We start from the raw sequence: 19504 nt of genomic DNA on the forward strand, positions 1-19504 counted from the left end.
GTTTCTTTTTCGAAATTTATTAATCCGTGATTTATGCAATAGAGAAATCTCATCCGCTTATTTTTTTCATTTTTTTTCCTTCTATTCAAATTAAGTAGCTTCGTCCTCTCGTTTTTTTCCACAGTATTGACATTGGCCACGAGTTATCATTGTCGAAATATATATTTATCTTCAATACACATAAATATTAATAATATTAATAGCATTCATTAATAATGAAATGAAATATAATTTTGTTAAAAATTTATGGATTCCAAATTTTTTTACTTATTATATTATTTAACTTTTTTAGCAGATTTAATAATTTGATAAAGTTCTTAAAGTCTCCTTTTCCAAAATTGTACTTCATAATTTTGAATTTTATTTCTAAAATTTGAACTGCTTCAAAATATTGCTTCAAAATATTTTATTATTATTTTTAATTCATTATTTAAAGCATAAATATATTAATGTATAATATTAATGTATTTGCATTTTCAAGTTCATTTACTTGATATTTTATTTTCATATATTGGTACTATATTATATATTACATTATTAATACTATATATACATTACTGCAATTATGCTGTGTTGTAAGCAATATATTATAGTATTAAATTTTTATTAATTTATAATAATATCGTATCAATCGCTTTAGATATTTATTTGCAAATATCTTTTGAAAATAAAGCTTTCGAATAGAATCAAATATAATCAAATAATTCGGATAATAAGAATTTAATCCTTTACATTCCGGGCCTGTTTCGCTCGGTCGAACCAGCAATTCCTGACGATTCGGTCTCGCGTTCGATGTGTTCAATACATTCGGTGGAATTTATGATTTCACATATAGCTAATTTATGATTTCACATACAAATTAACGCATAAAATATTTTATATTTTAATATTTTATGTATCTTTACATATAAAGAAATAAAATTTATTGAATATTAAAATTTATATTGTTGTTTTGTATGATATTGTATGAAGTAAGATGCATCCTCAATTTAGGGCAAATAGAGCAATAATACTTTTCCTTCTAACTTTTTATTGCATAATTATTTGTTTTGCACACTATTTCATTAATAAGTTCATTAATAATAATTTAAAAAGAAATAGTTTAAAAAACCTAATGGTTTATTTATATTCGAAAATATTTACAGTCCTGCAGATTTTTCGTCGGATACAAATTATATTTTTCGTGATATATTTTTCTGTGCATATTATCCATTTGGAATTTTTTGTATTTTCTGCGATATCTTCACTTCAATTATTGCTTTCACATTCACTATTTATTATTCCTATTTTTCGCCTTTTTATATCTCTTATTTCATTTCCATGTTCATTATTGTTTTCTCTATCGTTAATTCTTTTATGAATAAAAATAATTTCGTCATCCAATAACGAAAAATCAAATTCATCTTCACTTAAACTAATTTCATTAGCATATTTTATGTTTACAAAACTCAAAAACTTTGAAAATAATATTTCTATTGCCACGACTATCAAACTTAGACTAATGCCGAAGATGTCATCCGACTTGCGATCATGGTTAATTAATCATGGTTTAATTTGAGATAAAAAATCTAGCCATTTAACAATATATTATTCTACATCTCATAAAATTATAAGTAAAGATCTTAGAATCTATTTATGAAATGAAATTCCAAAAAAAATCAAACATCAATAAATATTGTTGTCGTTCGAATCGCAGCAAATGCCTGAGAATCATATTCGAGTTACGGTATTAACTCATATGGTACCTGAAATTCATCGTTGAAGCAGAAAGGTTAAATTCAATTTCAGATTAATATTTTATTTAACAAATTATTAGTTCCTAAAGCTATAGCATATAGTAATTTATTACAAAGTTTGCTTTTAACAAGTTTTATTGTAAAACGATCAAAAGATTTGCATTTATAAATTCACGATATTCTAAAATTCAAAGTTACAAGTTTGGAAGATTTTAAGATGTAAGAAATTTTAAGCTTACAAGAGTTCTTTGAAAGGATTCTGATATTAAAAAACTTCCAAAAGTTCAAAAAATTCTGAAAATTAAAAAGATTCTAAAAGTTTTGAAATTCAAAAAATTCTCTCAAAACGGTCGTATTTTCTAAAGCTTGTCCATGCTCTGTCCATGCTCTTGTCCATGATCTTGAGAGATCATGCGTTTTTTCTAAGATATACAAACGATAACATTGTGGACCATCTTGATTGAGCAACATCCTCAATCTCAAAAAAATTTTTAGACTAAGACCAAGAGATGCGCACAAAGTTTCCCAAGAAACTGAAGAATGTTTGCAATAATTTTTCTCTAAGAATGATATTGATTACTATTGAGATTGTTATGGCTATCAAAATATTGTCATGATTGTTAAAATATCATCCAAAGACCACATTGATATCTAACTAAACTGAATTATTTCTAATAAATATACAAAGCGAAGAATCGTCCAAATTTTTCTGTCACAAAGAATATTGAATTAATTCAAAATCAATTTATTGATTTTCCAGAAATATATCAATAAATAGATAAGAGATAACTTGTGATCAATTTTTTAAATTACTATGTTTCTTCTATTCTATAATTTTTTGGTAAATTGAAAAAGATAATAAAAAAAATGACTTAATTTGAAAATATTGAAGTTGACAAGTTGACAAGTTTCATTGATATTATATTCGAAGATATATTATGAATAGAAAAATTTTTCAAGCCTAAGTTAAGAATAATTTTTTGAATGATTCGAACAATATGTAACGTAATATTATTATGCAACAATTTTCCTTATCAATAATTTTATCAATAATTTCCTTATCAATCATTTCCTTACAAGTAATTTTCCTTATCAATAAATGATTTTTTTTTTCAATTGTGTTTTTTTTATTCGGATAATAAATTTTTTCTATACAAAATATTAATAAAGTCAATATATGATATTTATTGTTAGTGCAGTTGTAAAAATTAAACATCACAAAAATAAAATATGTATGTTCAATCAATTTATCTGAGATAAATTGTAATTATCTGATTTATAATTAGCTCCGATTGAAAAAAATAATTCGCTATGCATAAAGAAGAAATATACATATCAATTCAACGATATTTTAATATCAATGAAATAACAATAATATGTTACAAATCAATTCCTAGAAGATCAAAAAACAAAATTTTACAGATTTTCTTAATTAATTATAATGACAATATAATTATGAATATTTCAAATATATAAAATATTAATATATTCGTCAGACATCTTTAGAGATTTAATTTTAGAGTCCAAAATAAACATAAAAGTTAATATATAAAAGTTAGTATATATCAATTGAAGCTTATTTATTAAATTATAAGTAATTTAACTTTATTAAATAAAGTAATATGTAGATAAAATAAAATAGCTCTATTTCTATCATATTGCTGTCTATAATTCGCATTCATTCTAATATTTTATATAAAATTTTAATTATTTATAACTATTCGCGCCCGCGATAGTGCGCGATATGAATGTTTATTACATATTTGTATCGAATACTCCCTTGATCAAAATATATATTTGTCTAGAAACTTGTGATGTATTTTTTTAACGACTCTATTATAAATATTGTATGCGTGTCTATACGAGAGCTGATTCGACGATTAGAAACTGACGATGTATAATTACAAAAAATTATCTAACTATTTTTTATCATATATATACATTTTCACAACGAAGATTATTTTTTTAAGACTGTTAATTAGACTGTTAATTAATTCTTCATAATTCCATGATACATAATTGTGTCTGATGGTTACAGCATGATATTATTACAAGAAAACTATCTATTAATCATATCCAGTGATCCGATTGATTTTTTAATGTGAGTTCGTATTTAATGTGAGTTTCCTCATAAATCCCTTCCAAGTTCACTAAGAAACGATTTTCCGATGAAATATATCATATACCATAATAACCAATAATGTATCAGTCAATACCTGACTTACGACTATTAAAAATGTTTTTGTAAACATTCGTTTTATCAACATCAATTTTGAATAAATTAGTCTCTAATGGTATCTATTTGAGAAATTTTAAAAAATTCACGTAAATTTTAATATTGACATTTAGATATCAAACGTTAAATTCTATCTTTCAAAAGTAGTTATTGTCTTCGTTGTGATATGCAGTGAAATTCTAATTGTTAAATTATTTTTTATACAAAGACTTATTTTCCGTGACTTATACTACTTTTAGTAATGTTTTTATAAGATTGATGAAATTATAGTTTTAGACTTTTATACAAAAGTATGAAAATATAATGCAACAGTTTTAAATTTTAGAAGTTCAAAGATCTCTTTCACATGGTATGTATTTTGTCAAATTTATATTTTTCTTGGACATGGTAAAACCACAATAAATAAATTTTGAATTTCAAAGAAAGAACTAAAATTTTAGAGTTAAAAAATTTTTTTTTAATAAATGAAAATTCGAAATAATAATTATATTAATTATTATTCATTAATTTTGATAATGGTATTGATATTTGATTGATATTGTCATTATTTTGAATCACGATTACAATATAAGAATCGATAGTATGATGAATAGAATATTTATATCATTCTAATTATTGATTTCAAACAATTGAAATTTTATTTACAAGATATTTTATTAAGATTTTATTTCACATTTCTAAAAGATTTAAATATTTTAGATTACTAATTATTATTAGAATTTATTTTCACATTTATAAACATTTTTTCAAATTTATTTACAAAATATAGATAATCTTAACAATTATTTTAATTATATATTATAAATATATTATAAATATATTATATTATATATTATATTATAAATATATTTTTTAATCATAAAAGAATTATTGAAAATAATTAATATTCATTGAAAATTGAAAATTTAAAATAAAAGTTTACAATTTTTATCTAAATATTATCATAAAATAAATATTTTCAATTATTTTTCTCAAAATTTTATATTTTTCATTTATTAACATAATAATTTATAATTTTTTTAACAAAATTCCAGGTTATAATAAAATTTTACATTAACTATCGTAACAAATTATTTATTAGACAAGCTATTTATCTTAAAAGAGCATTGTTTTGAAAATTAAAAAACATATATAATCGATAAAGATGAATTGCATTTCTCCAAAGAGAAAGTAATTTCCCCAAACACAAAAGATTCTTCTAATCTAAGATATAATTATTCATTATTTAGAGAGAGAATTCTTGTTCGACTTAGTCAACCGTAAATTAGCTTCCTAAAAGAGGCATTGTTTCAGCGATATTTTAAATTAAACCAAACAGAAGAAAAAAAAAGAATACTTGCCTCTACGTCATATTCAATAAACTAATAGATCTATATTTCACAAATTACTATTCCAAGAGAAAGTGCCTTTTTTGAATTCTGCAAAAAATATGTATATGGTCTCTTGACAGAAAATAAAAGAAGATTTAACCCTCCAGTGATTATAATTTCTAATCATAAAGATCATAGATATATCATTTTATTTTGATATAAGATATAAGATAATCTTATATAAAATTTTACATAATTTTTTTTTCTTATTTAATTTTTTGTATATAATCATATTTCTTTTTAATACAGTAAGTAAATTGGTTTTTTGTAATTATTTAAAAGTATATTTCTCATTAATTTCAATAATTTTGAAATATATTATTAATGTCATGATTCTCTTTTTGCTATCTACTTTAATATGTTATCTCCTCGACTTTCCAAGATATTTACAAAAATTTTAATAAATTTGAATTTATAATTGATAATATTCCACTTTTTTCAATGTTATATTAATATTATGTTATTATTTAAATATTTGATATATATTTCTTCCGAATGTTTTATTATTTACGACAAACATATGTATATAAAATGATAAAATCAACAACATCTTTGTAGACTGAGTTTGAGAATCATTATTTTTAATAAAATTAATTCTAATATTTGATATATAAAATTAAATAAGAATTGTTTGATAGATAAAATCAGATAAATTTTTTGATCTTTACATTTAGACTACAAAAACACGTTGATATATAAAGAAAAAATATTGCATCAGTACTCATTCATAATATTTATATGTTCCATTGGAAGAATCAATTACTATATTTACAATGGTGATCCATTAGATAGTGGAATAATGAAAATATTTTTATACTGCAAATTTTATACTGTATTTGCGAATTAGTCGCAGATTATAAAAAAATAAGATTTTTAAATAAGAAATTTATTTATTAAAAATTATATAAATTTCTAAATATATAATATTTATTATATATTTAATATATAGCATAATATAATATATAATAAATATTATATAATAATATATAATATTTACTATAATATATAATATTTATCGTAAATAATTAGAGATTTTTAATCAAACGAAAATTAATTTGCCGATTCGATTGTGTAAACTATCGAAATTTAATTTAATCTAATGTAATTTATAATTCATTAATTTTATTCTTTTATTATTTAGATCAGGATATAGAATATATCATCCTAAATAATATATCCTATAGAAATATCATTGCTATTAGATAATGAAATTTAACCTATGATCTATTAATTTTTTTTTCTATTATTTAGATTATATAAAGTATTCTGTATTTAAAATATTAAAATTTTTTTATACTATTTAAAAAAAAATTATTTGCATTAAAATAAAAATAAAAAAAATAAGAATTGAATTCTATTTACTTATTTTAAAAAATCTATTTGTCAAACTTTAAGATAAAAATAATTATAAATTTGAAATGAAAAAAATACAAAAAGAATGAAATAATTTAAAAAAATAAGAAAATATAATAATGAAGAACATTATAATTTTTTATAATTTGAAACAAAGGAAAAATATGAAGAACTACTATATATAAGAAATTAAAAAACTACTAAATTGCAAAAACAGAGATCAAAGGAAACATGAAAATAAAAAAATATTTTGAATTTTTTTTTTAAATGAATATGAAATATTATATATAAAAAAAAATAATTAAATAAAGAGATCCAAAGGAAAAAAATCAAAAGATAATAATCCATGAAAAATATAGAAATGTTCCGAATTCTTTATAATTATATTAATAAATATATACTATACGAAAAAAAAAAGATTAAGAATATTGATCTATTGAAATATACTTAAAATTTATCATTTGAAGAATATATGAAATATATAAAAATCAGATCAAAAAATAATAAATAATAATTTTTTTAGTAAATTTATTAAATTTATAATATATACGATATATTTAAAATGATTCAAATTTAAATCCAAAAATGGACAATTTTTATAATTTTTACAATTGTAAATCAAATATATAATCAAATATTTACAATTTTAAATAATTTTAAAAAACATGAAATATATTAGATAAAAAATATAAACTATATATAAATAAAAATTATAATTCCATTAATATCTTATATTTAATAAATTCAATTATAAAACAATCAATTTTTTAAAAATTAAAAAAGAAACATGAATATAATTAAATTATCATATTTTCAAGCTAAAATTTTTTTTATTTTTAAATATAATTGCAATAATTTTATTTCAAAATATTTGTTATACAAAATTAGAAATAGATAAGTAAAATAAATTTAAATTAATAAAAATTTATCATCAGAAATTTATATTGTTCAGTGAATAAAAATTTTGTTTTGATTACTAGTTCTTTTATTTTTTAATAATCTATCTAGAAAAAAAATAATAAATATAAAAAAATAATTAATTATAAATTTAATTATAAATAATCAACTTTATAAATTTTAATGTAAAAAAAATTTAAGAAATATACAAAAAGAATAATTTAAGAAATACCTTTAATTATTAAATATTTTTTAAATGGATTAATTACAAATAAAATTAAATAATAATTTATATGTAATATATTTTGATATAGAGAAATATAATAAAATAAAAAAATGGTTGAAGGAAAATTTGATATGTAGGAAAATCAAATTCTCTCAAATTAACAAAAAAATTTTATTCTTTTTCAATTCACGATAACAAGTGACTAGCACTTCAAATACAGCGATCGATATCAGCCAGAATTCGGAAAATCGCATGACACACTCACGCTCGTTTTTATATATTTACCACATTAGATTTCACACATTTTGGAATGTATCGATATTTTTAGGCACGCTCTGGAAGCACATACTTTCATCCCTTGATTATATGATTCGCGAATTAATCTTTTCTCTTTTTTTATTTTAATATCTTTTTTTCATTATAACATAATTCTTTCATTACTAAAATATATTTATTAAATATTGAAATTGATCAAATCAGTTTATATAATATAAAGAGAAATATCTATAATTATATAGGCTTAATTTTTTTTAGCTTATTAAGATTAAAAAAAAGATTTTTTCATGTTATTTTTTCATGTTTTCATTTTATAATTTTTATAGCATATATTATATGCTATGATAATATAATTACAATATATAATGTATATTATATAAATTTATGATATTTTATAGACAATAGAAGTTTATTCGTGAAAGAAATTGAGAAAAGATAGATTCGTGAGACCAAATAAATTCTCGTACATCCAACATTAGAGACAATACAAAAAGGCACTGAAACTATGCATACAACATGACTTATATTTAAAGAATCTTAAAAACTCGACTTAAGTTACATGTTTACTATAATCATAGAAAAAAACGATTATTTTTTTCTTGTTTTTCTTTTTTACAAAAAAAATGCTCCAACCTATGGCGTTGTTTCGTCGCCGAATGAAAACGAACAATAACGTGAATTCGCAATGAGAATACCAATTATCTATTTAAATCGTCATTAATTGTGAAATTTTTTTATTTCTATTATATATTTCTTATGCTAGATGCTCTATGCTATAAAATAGAATGACTAATTTTTACAAAATTTTTATCCTATTTCTGCACTAGATATTCTAAAAAATATGCTTTAGATTCTCTAATTTTACTTTTTTCAAAAATAATAATGATAAAATTAATTTAATAGTGTTTAGTTGTTTTTACCATTTGAAATTGGTAAAAATTCCAATTTTCGAATTACCTATATTTAGAAAGATATATATCTTTCTATCTTATCATAAAAAATGTTTTTCTTATTTCTCAATGAAACAAATGAAATTAAAAAAAAATCGCCAATAATTCTTGGAATTTATTATTTTCTGAGAAAATCGATGATCAAGAAACAGTTATTTGAACACCATTATATGATTTGATTATTTTTTTGATTTAAAATATTTGTATCGATTATTGTGCTCTAAAAAAAATTTGAATAGCTAAAACAAATTTTAAATTTGTTCCCAATTATTATGTCACACAATAATTAGTTAACATTTTTTGGTCATTACGAAAAATCATTTAATAAAATATAAATAACTCAAAACAATCAATATATCAAACACAATATTTGGTACAATATTCGGTACGAAAACATAATAATCAATATAATGATTTCTCATCTTCTAAAACACGCAATAATTGGCCTCTAAATATTTTTTCATTTTCAATATTTTTAAATGAATTAATTAGAAATTTATTTTAATATTTATTTGCAAAAATATAATTATTAATAAAAAAATTTAATTATACTTTGAATACATTGAAAAGTAGAATGAAATAGAAAAAATGTTTGTTTTAATTAAAAAATTCTGAAAATAACGTTAAAAGGCATAATAATTACAAATCATATTTTTCATATAAAATCGGTTAGTTTGTTGATATGTTTTCTTATGAGTTTAATATGTAGCTAAACATAGACATTCGTAACAATTCATATATAATATATTATATTCCACCTTGCGAATTCATGAATCGATCGAATATTTTTGAGAATTTTATACTCGGCGAATATATGTGCGCTATATACACTTAGGCTACTTTCAGTAGGAACATTAAGATTGTCGAATTGATTATTCAGAAGCCGGAAGTTCGATCTCGAGAACGGAGACTCGCGTTTTATTTCGATTTAATATTATATTCTTGCCTTTACCTACAATCGAAAACAAGAAGAATCATGAAAGTAGATAAATAAAATTTTTATTTACTTATTTTTATTTACTTATTTTTTTCTTTTTTTAAAGTACATAATGATAATTATTTAATGAGAATATGCGTGTTTAATGAATTTTGATATTTTGATCATGATTTTTATATTTAATATATTAATTATTTATTGCTTCATTTCATTTGTAATAATGGATTTAAAATTAAAAATTAATCGAAATTTGAATCCGAAGCTTTCCAAGATTTTGAAAATCTTAAAATCAAAAATGTATATTTTCTTTTTTTCTTTATTAAGAGTTAAAATTTTAATACATTTTAATTTCTGAAATTCTCCAAATTTTATAATAATCTAATAATAAATAATCATTTTTTTGATATAGAAAAAATTAAAATTTTATATTTTATCTTTCCTCCATATAAATTATAATCTAAAATCTTTATATAAATTCAATTATTTATAATAGTTATTATTTATTTTAATTTTAAGATTTTCAAATTAAAAAAATAGCAAAAAGTTTTCGATGTTGGAAAATTTTTCATTGCTTATAATAAAATCAATCATTGTCAGAGATATGATTTAAACATTTTGTAATCATCTAAAACTTTATAATTTATAAATGCTCATAAAATAATAATTCATTTTTATTTTTAAATTTACTTTTTCTTGTTCCTCGATTGTTTCACTCTACAAAAATTCACGTGTCTCAATCGTCTAAAATATGACACACTCTTCTATTCGATAGAAGACAGAGCACGATAGAACTGAGTATATTGCAGCGCTATCCACACGAATGAATATGCTTCACTCGACGGAGATTGTGAAATTTGAAAGATTATTTGAAAGACTATTGGGTTTCATTTGCGAATTGTTTCCGATTCTATGGTGATAATACGCGCATCGAAAATCGAATCGAAGTTTCTCGCGATTTTGATGATGATATGAATGCGAACAATATTCACGCATGAAATGTGAAATACTCTCATCAGGGATATATCAAGTTTCAAAAGTTAGGAATCTCAATTTATTTATTATTTCCAAATTCTTTATAAAATCGGTTTTAAATAAGTGAAAATTGTTTGATAAAAATAGAATGACGTTCAAAATATTTAATAATAAATAATTAAATAATAAAAAAATTAAATGCAGATATTGAAATATTTCAAAAATTTTAGAAAATACTAGAAAATTTAATTTAAAAAAATTAAGGAAAATTCTAATCTCAATATTTAAAAGAATTTTGATTTGATAATTGAATATTAAAAAATATTTGAACATTTTTAAAAATTAAGATAAATAGATTTAAAAGAATTTTTATGGAAAAATTCAAAAAAGTTAACATCAATAAAAATCAATTTATATAACTGTTTAAGCACGATTTCAATTTGTTTCAAATAAAATATTTTTATATTATTGAATATAGATATATATATAAAATTTTATATAATATTTTATTAGACCATTATTAGACCAAATTCTAGAGACTATAATAAACATAAAAATACCAATTAAGGCTGATTTATTAAATTATAAATGATAAATAATATAAGATTACAATAGGCAATTAAATAATTAAATGAAATGTAGATACAAAAAAATAAAATATTTATCTTTGTCATATTATCTTATCTCTTTCAATATAAATTTCAATATTTATAACTTAATAAATAAACATCAACAGACATTTTTTTTTAATCAACTTTATGTTTATTTTGAATCAATCTACTTTTGAATCAAAGATATTTCAAATGTATTAACATTTTGTACAAAGTTTACATAAGTTCAGATACTTTAAATTTAAGCAATTGACAATGAAAATATGAAGAATATTTTAATTAAAGCAATATGTGTCTGAATCATATTTGAAAAAAAGAAATATATTTAAAAGAAATCTCTGCTTTCACTCCAGACATCGATCAAAATCTAATCTATGTTGCACATTTTTATTTTAATTATTGTACAAATATTAAAAAATTATTAAATATAAAATAGAAGTATTTTATATTAATTATTAATAATTTTTAAATTTAATTAAAATTATTTTTAATTTAATATTTAAGATTAAAAAATAGTTATCATATTATTGTAATTCAATCCAGCAATTTATCTTAGATTTAAAAATATAATTTTTTTGAAATCTTATATTTTTTTATATTTAATATCTCATAGGATATCATAATAACGTTTTCAAATGACAATTCTATTTTAACATTTTACATTTATAAGATATCTTCTATTTGTCACTTTCTATTGTCAAACAGAATTGATAGTATAAACATTGCAGAAAAATACTTTTGCTTGAACTGAATTGAAATATATTGAACGAATAATATAATGATTTACATGCTTGTGTGTCGAGATTTAAAATACGAAAATACGAAAAAATGATTGTAACAAGACTTTGACATTCAAGATTGCAATAAATTATTAATTAAAACAGATTGAACTTATTCAAAAAGGATTAAAATATACAGAAAACTGATGCAAGAAAAAATCCGTATAATATATTCTTGCTTCAACTCAAACGATATAAAACAAAAATTGAAATAAAACTCAACAATCAATGTAACATCAATACTATCATGAGATTATATGATTATAATATTTATTTAATATTAGATTATAAAATTTGTAATTCAGATATGTAGATTTTCTATTTATTCGTTTATATAAGAGAATATATTGATTTATCTTAAAGAATTCGAATGCAAAATGTTTTTATTGCATTGGTTGCAAAAAAATTCTAAAGAAAAGCAAATCAAAAAAAAATTTTTTTATTTGATTGTTCAAAAGAATTATTAACAATGAATATTTATGAATGAATATGAATGAGAAGAAAATCGAAATCAATGGGAATTTTCGCAATATAGCAATAATATTAAGATCAAAATCAAATTATAGTCTTTCTATCAGAATGTCAGAATCAAACGAAATGACTAATAATTAATCTGATAACAACGATTACTAATAATCTAAAGAAGCTTTACAAAAAGTTTCAGGGAGGTTTATAAAACTTGGACTAGGAAAAAAAATTACCTATGAAAAAACTAAAACTATATCAATTCAAAATTGATGACATCCGTCGTAGATACAAAATGAAATCATGGCAACGGAAAAAAATTATCAGATATGATATTTGGAAAATTGTTAAATGACTTATTAATTAATTGTATAAAATAAATTTACATTGGACGAGATATTTAATGATGAAGATTAAATATGAAAACAAAGATTGTTATAAAAAGGATGAGGTAGTCAGAAATTGATTTTAAGATATTTTCTTTCGTACGAAAAATTAATATTAAAAAAATTTCTGTTTAAAAATCTGTTTAAAAAATCAAAGCAATTGAGATCAAAATATAAATTTTCGAAAAATTTAAAAAATTCCATTTTGAATATTAAATTAAAATATTCTTCATACATTAAATAATAAATTTATTTATATATTTCCATAATTTGTTTAAGACAATTATGATGAAGATTAAATATGAAAACAAAGATTGTTGTAAAAAGGATGAGGCAGTCAGAAATCTTCAATATGTTTATTTTTATATGAAATAATAATAAAATAATAATATAATAATAAAATAAAATTAAATTATATTAAATTATATTGAATAATATTAAATTTTTTAGTAATATTTTCATCTGCATTTACTAAAATTAAATATTCAGAAACAATGAATAAGTCAGAATTTCATAATTTCTTTTATACAATTGAAATGGAAATTGAATAATTCATCATAATTTAAAGCAAACACCTTGTTTTATAGTCGAAGGCATTAATCCATCATTTTACAATTTTCATTAATGATTATGTTTTTCATATGATAGGTGGAAAATAAAATAAATTATATGCGGTTTATCTTTAGTAATTATCGATTTTATGTTATATTAATATTGTTTATTAAATTTGAAAATATAATTTTTTATTTTGATTAAACAGAATTAATTAAAGATTAAACGATTAAATTTCAAGCATCTTTATTTAAAAAACGTGCGCGATAGAAATTGGCACAAAACACGACTATTTTTATTCTATATTTAGCATAAAATGTAATTTTAATTTATTTTATAAAATATAAATTTATAAATATTATTTATTATAATTTTTTATTTTTTTCAAATTATTTAATATTATAATATAATATAATGATTTGCATTTTATATTTTTTTATAAATTTTATAATATAAATTTATATTAAATACATATAAAAAAAAATTAATATAAATATTACATAATTTGAGAAAAAATAAAAAATTTAAAATAAAAAATATTTATAAATTTATGAAAATTATTTATATATATATATAATATATATATATATATATATATATATATATATATATATATATATATATACTTTATTTTAAAGTATATATAAATGAAAAAACAGAACTAAATTTAAAAATAAGAAAAAAATAATATATATACATATATATTTGTGATGAAATTCTGTAAAACAAAAACAAGAAAACAACAAACAAAATTTCGATTTAAGAATATAAAAATATAAATTTAGTTTCCATGAAAAAAACTTCTCTTTTTTCGAACAAAATATTTATAAAAGTTGTATTTAATATGTAATTTCTTATCAAAAAATTAAATTATTTTCTCAATTATTTTCTCAACAATATATGAATGAATGATAAATTAATTATCAAAATAATAAATCAAAGCAATTCCAATACAAATATTTTTCCAAATATTTAATAAAATTAACAAAAATTTCAAGAACTATTGATTCTAAAAAACACCTGATGAGAGTCATATTTCGACTTCAGGTTAAAGCTACGTTCAGGAACAACAGTCACATGCAGTACGGTATTCTCAAACCGTTGAGATCTGATAAAATTGCGAAAATACTGATACCTCGAGGCTTTATTCCTCGAAGAAGATACTTGATTTAATCACTCTAAGAACCAAAAAGATATAGAAAAAGTAAAAGAGTGAAAAAAATAGAAAAAAAGAAAAAAAGGAAGAATAAGAACATGAAATATAACAGAGACAAAATAACTCGGTTCTTGACCCGATTTTATAAAGTCATTTGTCGTTTTTTTCACGTTCACGACAGTCTTTCATATGACTTTCTCATGGATATTTTTTCCTTCACGGATATTAAATAAAAATGTCCTGAGAATTTCGAGTGAAACGCTAGACAAATACTCTCCAGATAATTCTCTCGTTTTCCGATCGAACTCCCGAAATATTCTTATAAATTGCGTGAAACGGAGCTGGTGTTCGCTAGATACGCGTTTACTGCACCCTCTCCCTCTCTTCACCCAATGACGAACAGTCAAGAAAATTATGATGTTGTGGTAGATCTATTCATTCAAATATAATGTATATTTAATAGTCAATGTATGTATTCATTTGGTAGATGTAGTAAAACTTTGTTTATTTTTTAAACAATTTGGGTTAGATAATATAGGGATAAGATTGTTTTTTCAGTTTTTCGTAATTTTTAATATGAACAAAAATTGTCTTTTATAGAAATTTTTAAATTATTAAAAATTAATCTAAACTTAAATAACAAATTTTTTTTAAATATTACAAATCGATTAGATATTATTCTCACTGATTTTATAAATTTTAATTCAATAATATAATTTTTGTTTTCAGCAAATATTTCTTTTATCATTTTTATCGTGTAAAAATAATTTTGAATAAAAATTTTGAATTATTGAATATTTGAAAATTTGGAATAAATAAAAAAAATTATCATTTCTAATTTATTTATATGTACAAATATTTATAATTTATTTATTTATATGTCATTTTATATATTTCTTTTTAAAATATTATAGTATAGAATTAAATAAAAAATATACTAATATTATTATAATAATATTAGAAAATAAAAAAAAATGTATAAAAACGATGTTTCAAAAAATAGAATTTGTAATCAATAATTTCAAAAAATTAATTTTATAAAAATTATTTGTTATATAATCTGGTAGATATTAAAATATAGTTGTTTCATTATTAAAAAATAATTATATAATTTTGATTTTTTTATTTTGCTCCATTAAATAACTCAGTAAAAATGAAATCTCATTCAAATTTCATCAATTCATTTAAGAACAACTTCAATGATTAAGCAAAAATTTTTCGAGAGTTTTCATTTTTAATTAACTATATTCATAATTTAAAATATAAATTCATTAGCTATTTTCTTCATTTATTTTTATTAGTTTCAATAGAAATTGATGTTCAGAAAACTGAAGTTAAATAGATTTATGTATTTGTGTTTTATGATTATGTTTAAATTAAATTCTATATTCTGGATTTAAAAATTAAATTTCTAAGAAGATACAGAGATACAAATAGATACAGAGATAAAACAAATAGTATTTTTTTTATTCACTATCACATAGCTATATAATCTTATTTATAGATATGAAACTAACAAATATATATGTTTATAATTGTATCAAAATTAACCAATCAAATTTTTATTCGTTTCAGAGGAATTTTTTTTAGATTTGTATAATAAGATATTATCTTATGATATTAAAATTTTATTTAATATTTTTGTTCAATTTGTTTGTATAAACACAGTTTTATTATAAATTTTTAAATAATGAAATTTAATCAAAATGATCAGAGTCATTATGAGATATATATCTCATATATATGAGATATATATCTCTATATATGAGATATAAGATATTCTTTTTTTCATTAAATAATGCGATTTAATTCGACATATTTAATTAAAAATAAAAATCGAGTTCTTTAATATAATTAAAATGCATATATTGTTTGGTCCTATTAATATATTCTCTCTAAATAAAGAGACAATAAAGTCAGACATTAACCCTGACCATTTAAATTAAAATATAACACATATTATACTAATGTATTATAAAAAACATTTATACTTCTCATATGAACAATATAATTAAATAAAATTTTAAGATTTAAAATTTTATTCAAATGCATACATTGACTATAATAAGTACATATATTCATCAAATATTACTTCTTTATTATAATAATGGCATTCGTTTGTAGCAAAAAGATACTTTTTATCCTCTACATACAAAACTTTTTTTCAATTATGATATAGATCCTTCTATTTACCTGTCCGCCAGATAACGTCCCAATATTTCTCTATATCAGTCTTGAAACTGAATCAAAACGCCAGGAACTTTTTTTTCAGAAAATATCAAAAGGCGACTGTTGATCCACGTTGATCAGATGATCGTTTTCCATGTCCTCGTCAATGATTCGAATAGACGTTGCTGGTAAGAACGATCACATCGGTCCTTCTGTCAGGTTCGTCACGACCTCCGAGAAGGAGGGCGCAGAGAAGGCGTCATATGCTTAACGAGGGCCTCTTTTTGCGGTCTTTCGTCGTATTCTTGCCAAAGATCGTGCCGAGTACCCTCGAAACCGAATGGACGCCCAATTTTCGACGGATAGGAAGTGCTCGGAGCAATTGAACCGATCTTGCCTCACGGAGCAGCGCTTGGAATGCCAGTGCTGCTCCCGCAGGACTTTCCGCCGCACTAACCTCGTAAAATTGACATCCATGAGCCAAGGACAATTGCTGGCCTTCGTCCACGCACACCTCTCTGGAACAGAATAATTGATGCATTTGATTAATTCTATTGATGAATTTTAGAATTTTATTATTTTTTTATTTCTGTATTTATCAGATAAGTCTTTTTTTCGCCATCAATAGAGTAAAAAATGCAAAATTCATATAATGAAGATTTTTATTTAATATGAATATATTTTCAATTATTTAAATTATATAAAAAAAATCAGAGAAATAAATTCTTTGAAAAAGAGAGAAGAAAAAGAAAAAAAATAATATATAATATAATAATATATACATATAATATATTACTGAATTTTTTTAAAATTCAATTAATCTAGTTTTAAAGTATAATTTTATTGTCTTCCTTAATAGGAATTTATTATCAAAATATCAATATAACTTACGGAACTTAAGAAATAATATAATTTTAATTTATAGTTTTTAAATTATTAATATAAAAAAAACTATTATTACTTATATTTTTTACTAATAGAATTATTAGTAGCTGTAAATGAGTTCTCAATTTTGAACTTTCAATTTAGCTTTTTGATGAGATTCTTATGTAATTTAAATCATTAAATTTTTCTAAAAATCATTCTTCCTAAAATCGCAATTTTTCAATTATATAACTGTTATATATGTGACATTTTATAAAGTATATATTATTTTACTATCTTGCTTTTTCTTATATTTTTTTATCTAATATTTTAATTTTACAATTTAAAAATATTAAGAAATGAAGATTGTTTAAGAATTTATATTTCAATATCTTTTTTAAAATATATACATATATAAAATGTTTTTTGATAAATTATATAAAAATCAAATTATATATTATAAATAATTGTACAAATATCTATAAATACAATATATCAAACTTTAAAAATTAATAATATTCATAAATATTACTCAAAAAAATTTCTGTTAGCTAATTTTTATATTATTTCTATTTTATATTATATTGTTTCATTATTAATTTTAATCTTTATTCTTACTATATATAGCAATAAAATTTACTAATGTTTATTTAATTGTGATATTGTAAAAATATATAATATACAAATATATAATTTAAAAAATCTTCAAAATATAATATATTCAAATGTTAATTATCCAAAATAATTAAAAGATAAATCCAAATAAATTTGAATCAATAGTTTTAAATGATCATCCAAAAAAATCAAATTTGTCAATATTTCTCTTGTCAATATGAACTTATTAAAGATTAAACTATTCAAACATTGAAAAGATAGTACATGCTGATGCTGCAAGCAACAATCGTTTAAGAGAAGAATTTGAACATCGTTCGATTTATATATTTATTAAAAACAATTTGGCGTGGCTGGAATCTCAATCTTTGAAGAACTTGACTTTTCTAGTCATGTTAGTTTTAACATGACATAACGGCAATCATCCTTGAGAATAATTATTGTAAATATTTTTCAATTTTTTCAGCAAACAACGAATTCTATGGGTAGCATAGTCCCACAATCTCATTCTAGAAATTTTCCTTAAGATTGGGAGTGTCGCTCAATCAGACTGGTTTACAATGTTATCGATCGCTTGTGTATTTCATCGAAGACCGCAATTTCGTGAGAGGGTATGAATGGCTTTAGAGGATATGAGTGTTTTGGGAGAATTTTTTGAATTTCAGAACTTTGAAAAAAAAAATCTTTAAAACTCTTTCAACTTCAAATCTTTTTGAATCTTTTTAACTTTTAGAACTTTTTCAATTTCTATTTTGATTTTAAATTGTTTAAACCTCAAAACTCTTTCAAAGTAACTCTTGTAACATTGTGAATTTAATGAACGTAATAAACGTAAACCTTTAGTTAATATATAAACTTTGCTTTTGTCTTATAATAAAACTTGTTAACAGCGAACACTTTCTAATAAATTAATTTTATTACTACATATCATAGCTTCATGAATGAGTTGGAACATAA

At 20.7% G+C, this 19504-nt stretch overlaps 1 protein-coding gene across 6 annotated transcripts in view; it reads right to left on the reverse strand.

Annotated features, from left to right (window-relative positions):
• LOC107996040 (ras-related and estrogen-regulated growth inhibitor-like) overlaps positions 1-19504 on the reverse strand; it is a 233704-nt gene that overhangs the window by 79112 nt on the left and 135088 nt on the right. For 3 of the 6 annotated variants that reach the window (XM_062085332.1, XM_062085330.1, XM_062085331.1), the window contains one exon: positions 16541-17589. In XM_062085332.1, coding sequence (XP_061941316.1) covers positions 17331-17589 — 259 coding nt within the window. In that variant the 3' untranslated portion in view covers positions 16541-17330. Of the gene's footprint in view, positions 1-14469; positions 15334-16540; positions 17590-19504 lie in introns of those variants that run through there. The other 3 variants (XR_009832780.1, XR_009832781.1, XR_009832779.1) reach the window with 2 other exon arrangements.

Source organism: Apis cerana, linkage group LG15 (genome assembly GCF_029169275.1).
Source record: "Apis cerana isolate GH-2021 linkage group LG15, AcerK_1.0, whole genome shotgun sequence".
Taxonomy (NCBI): domain Eukaryota; kingdom Metazoa; phylum Arthropoda; class Insecta; order Hymenoptera; family Apidae; genus Apis; species Apis cerana.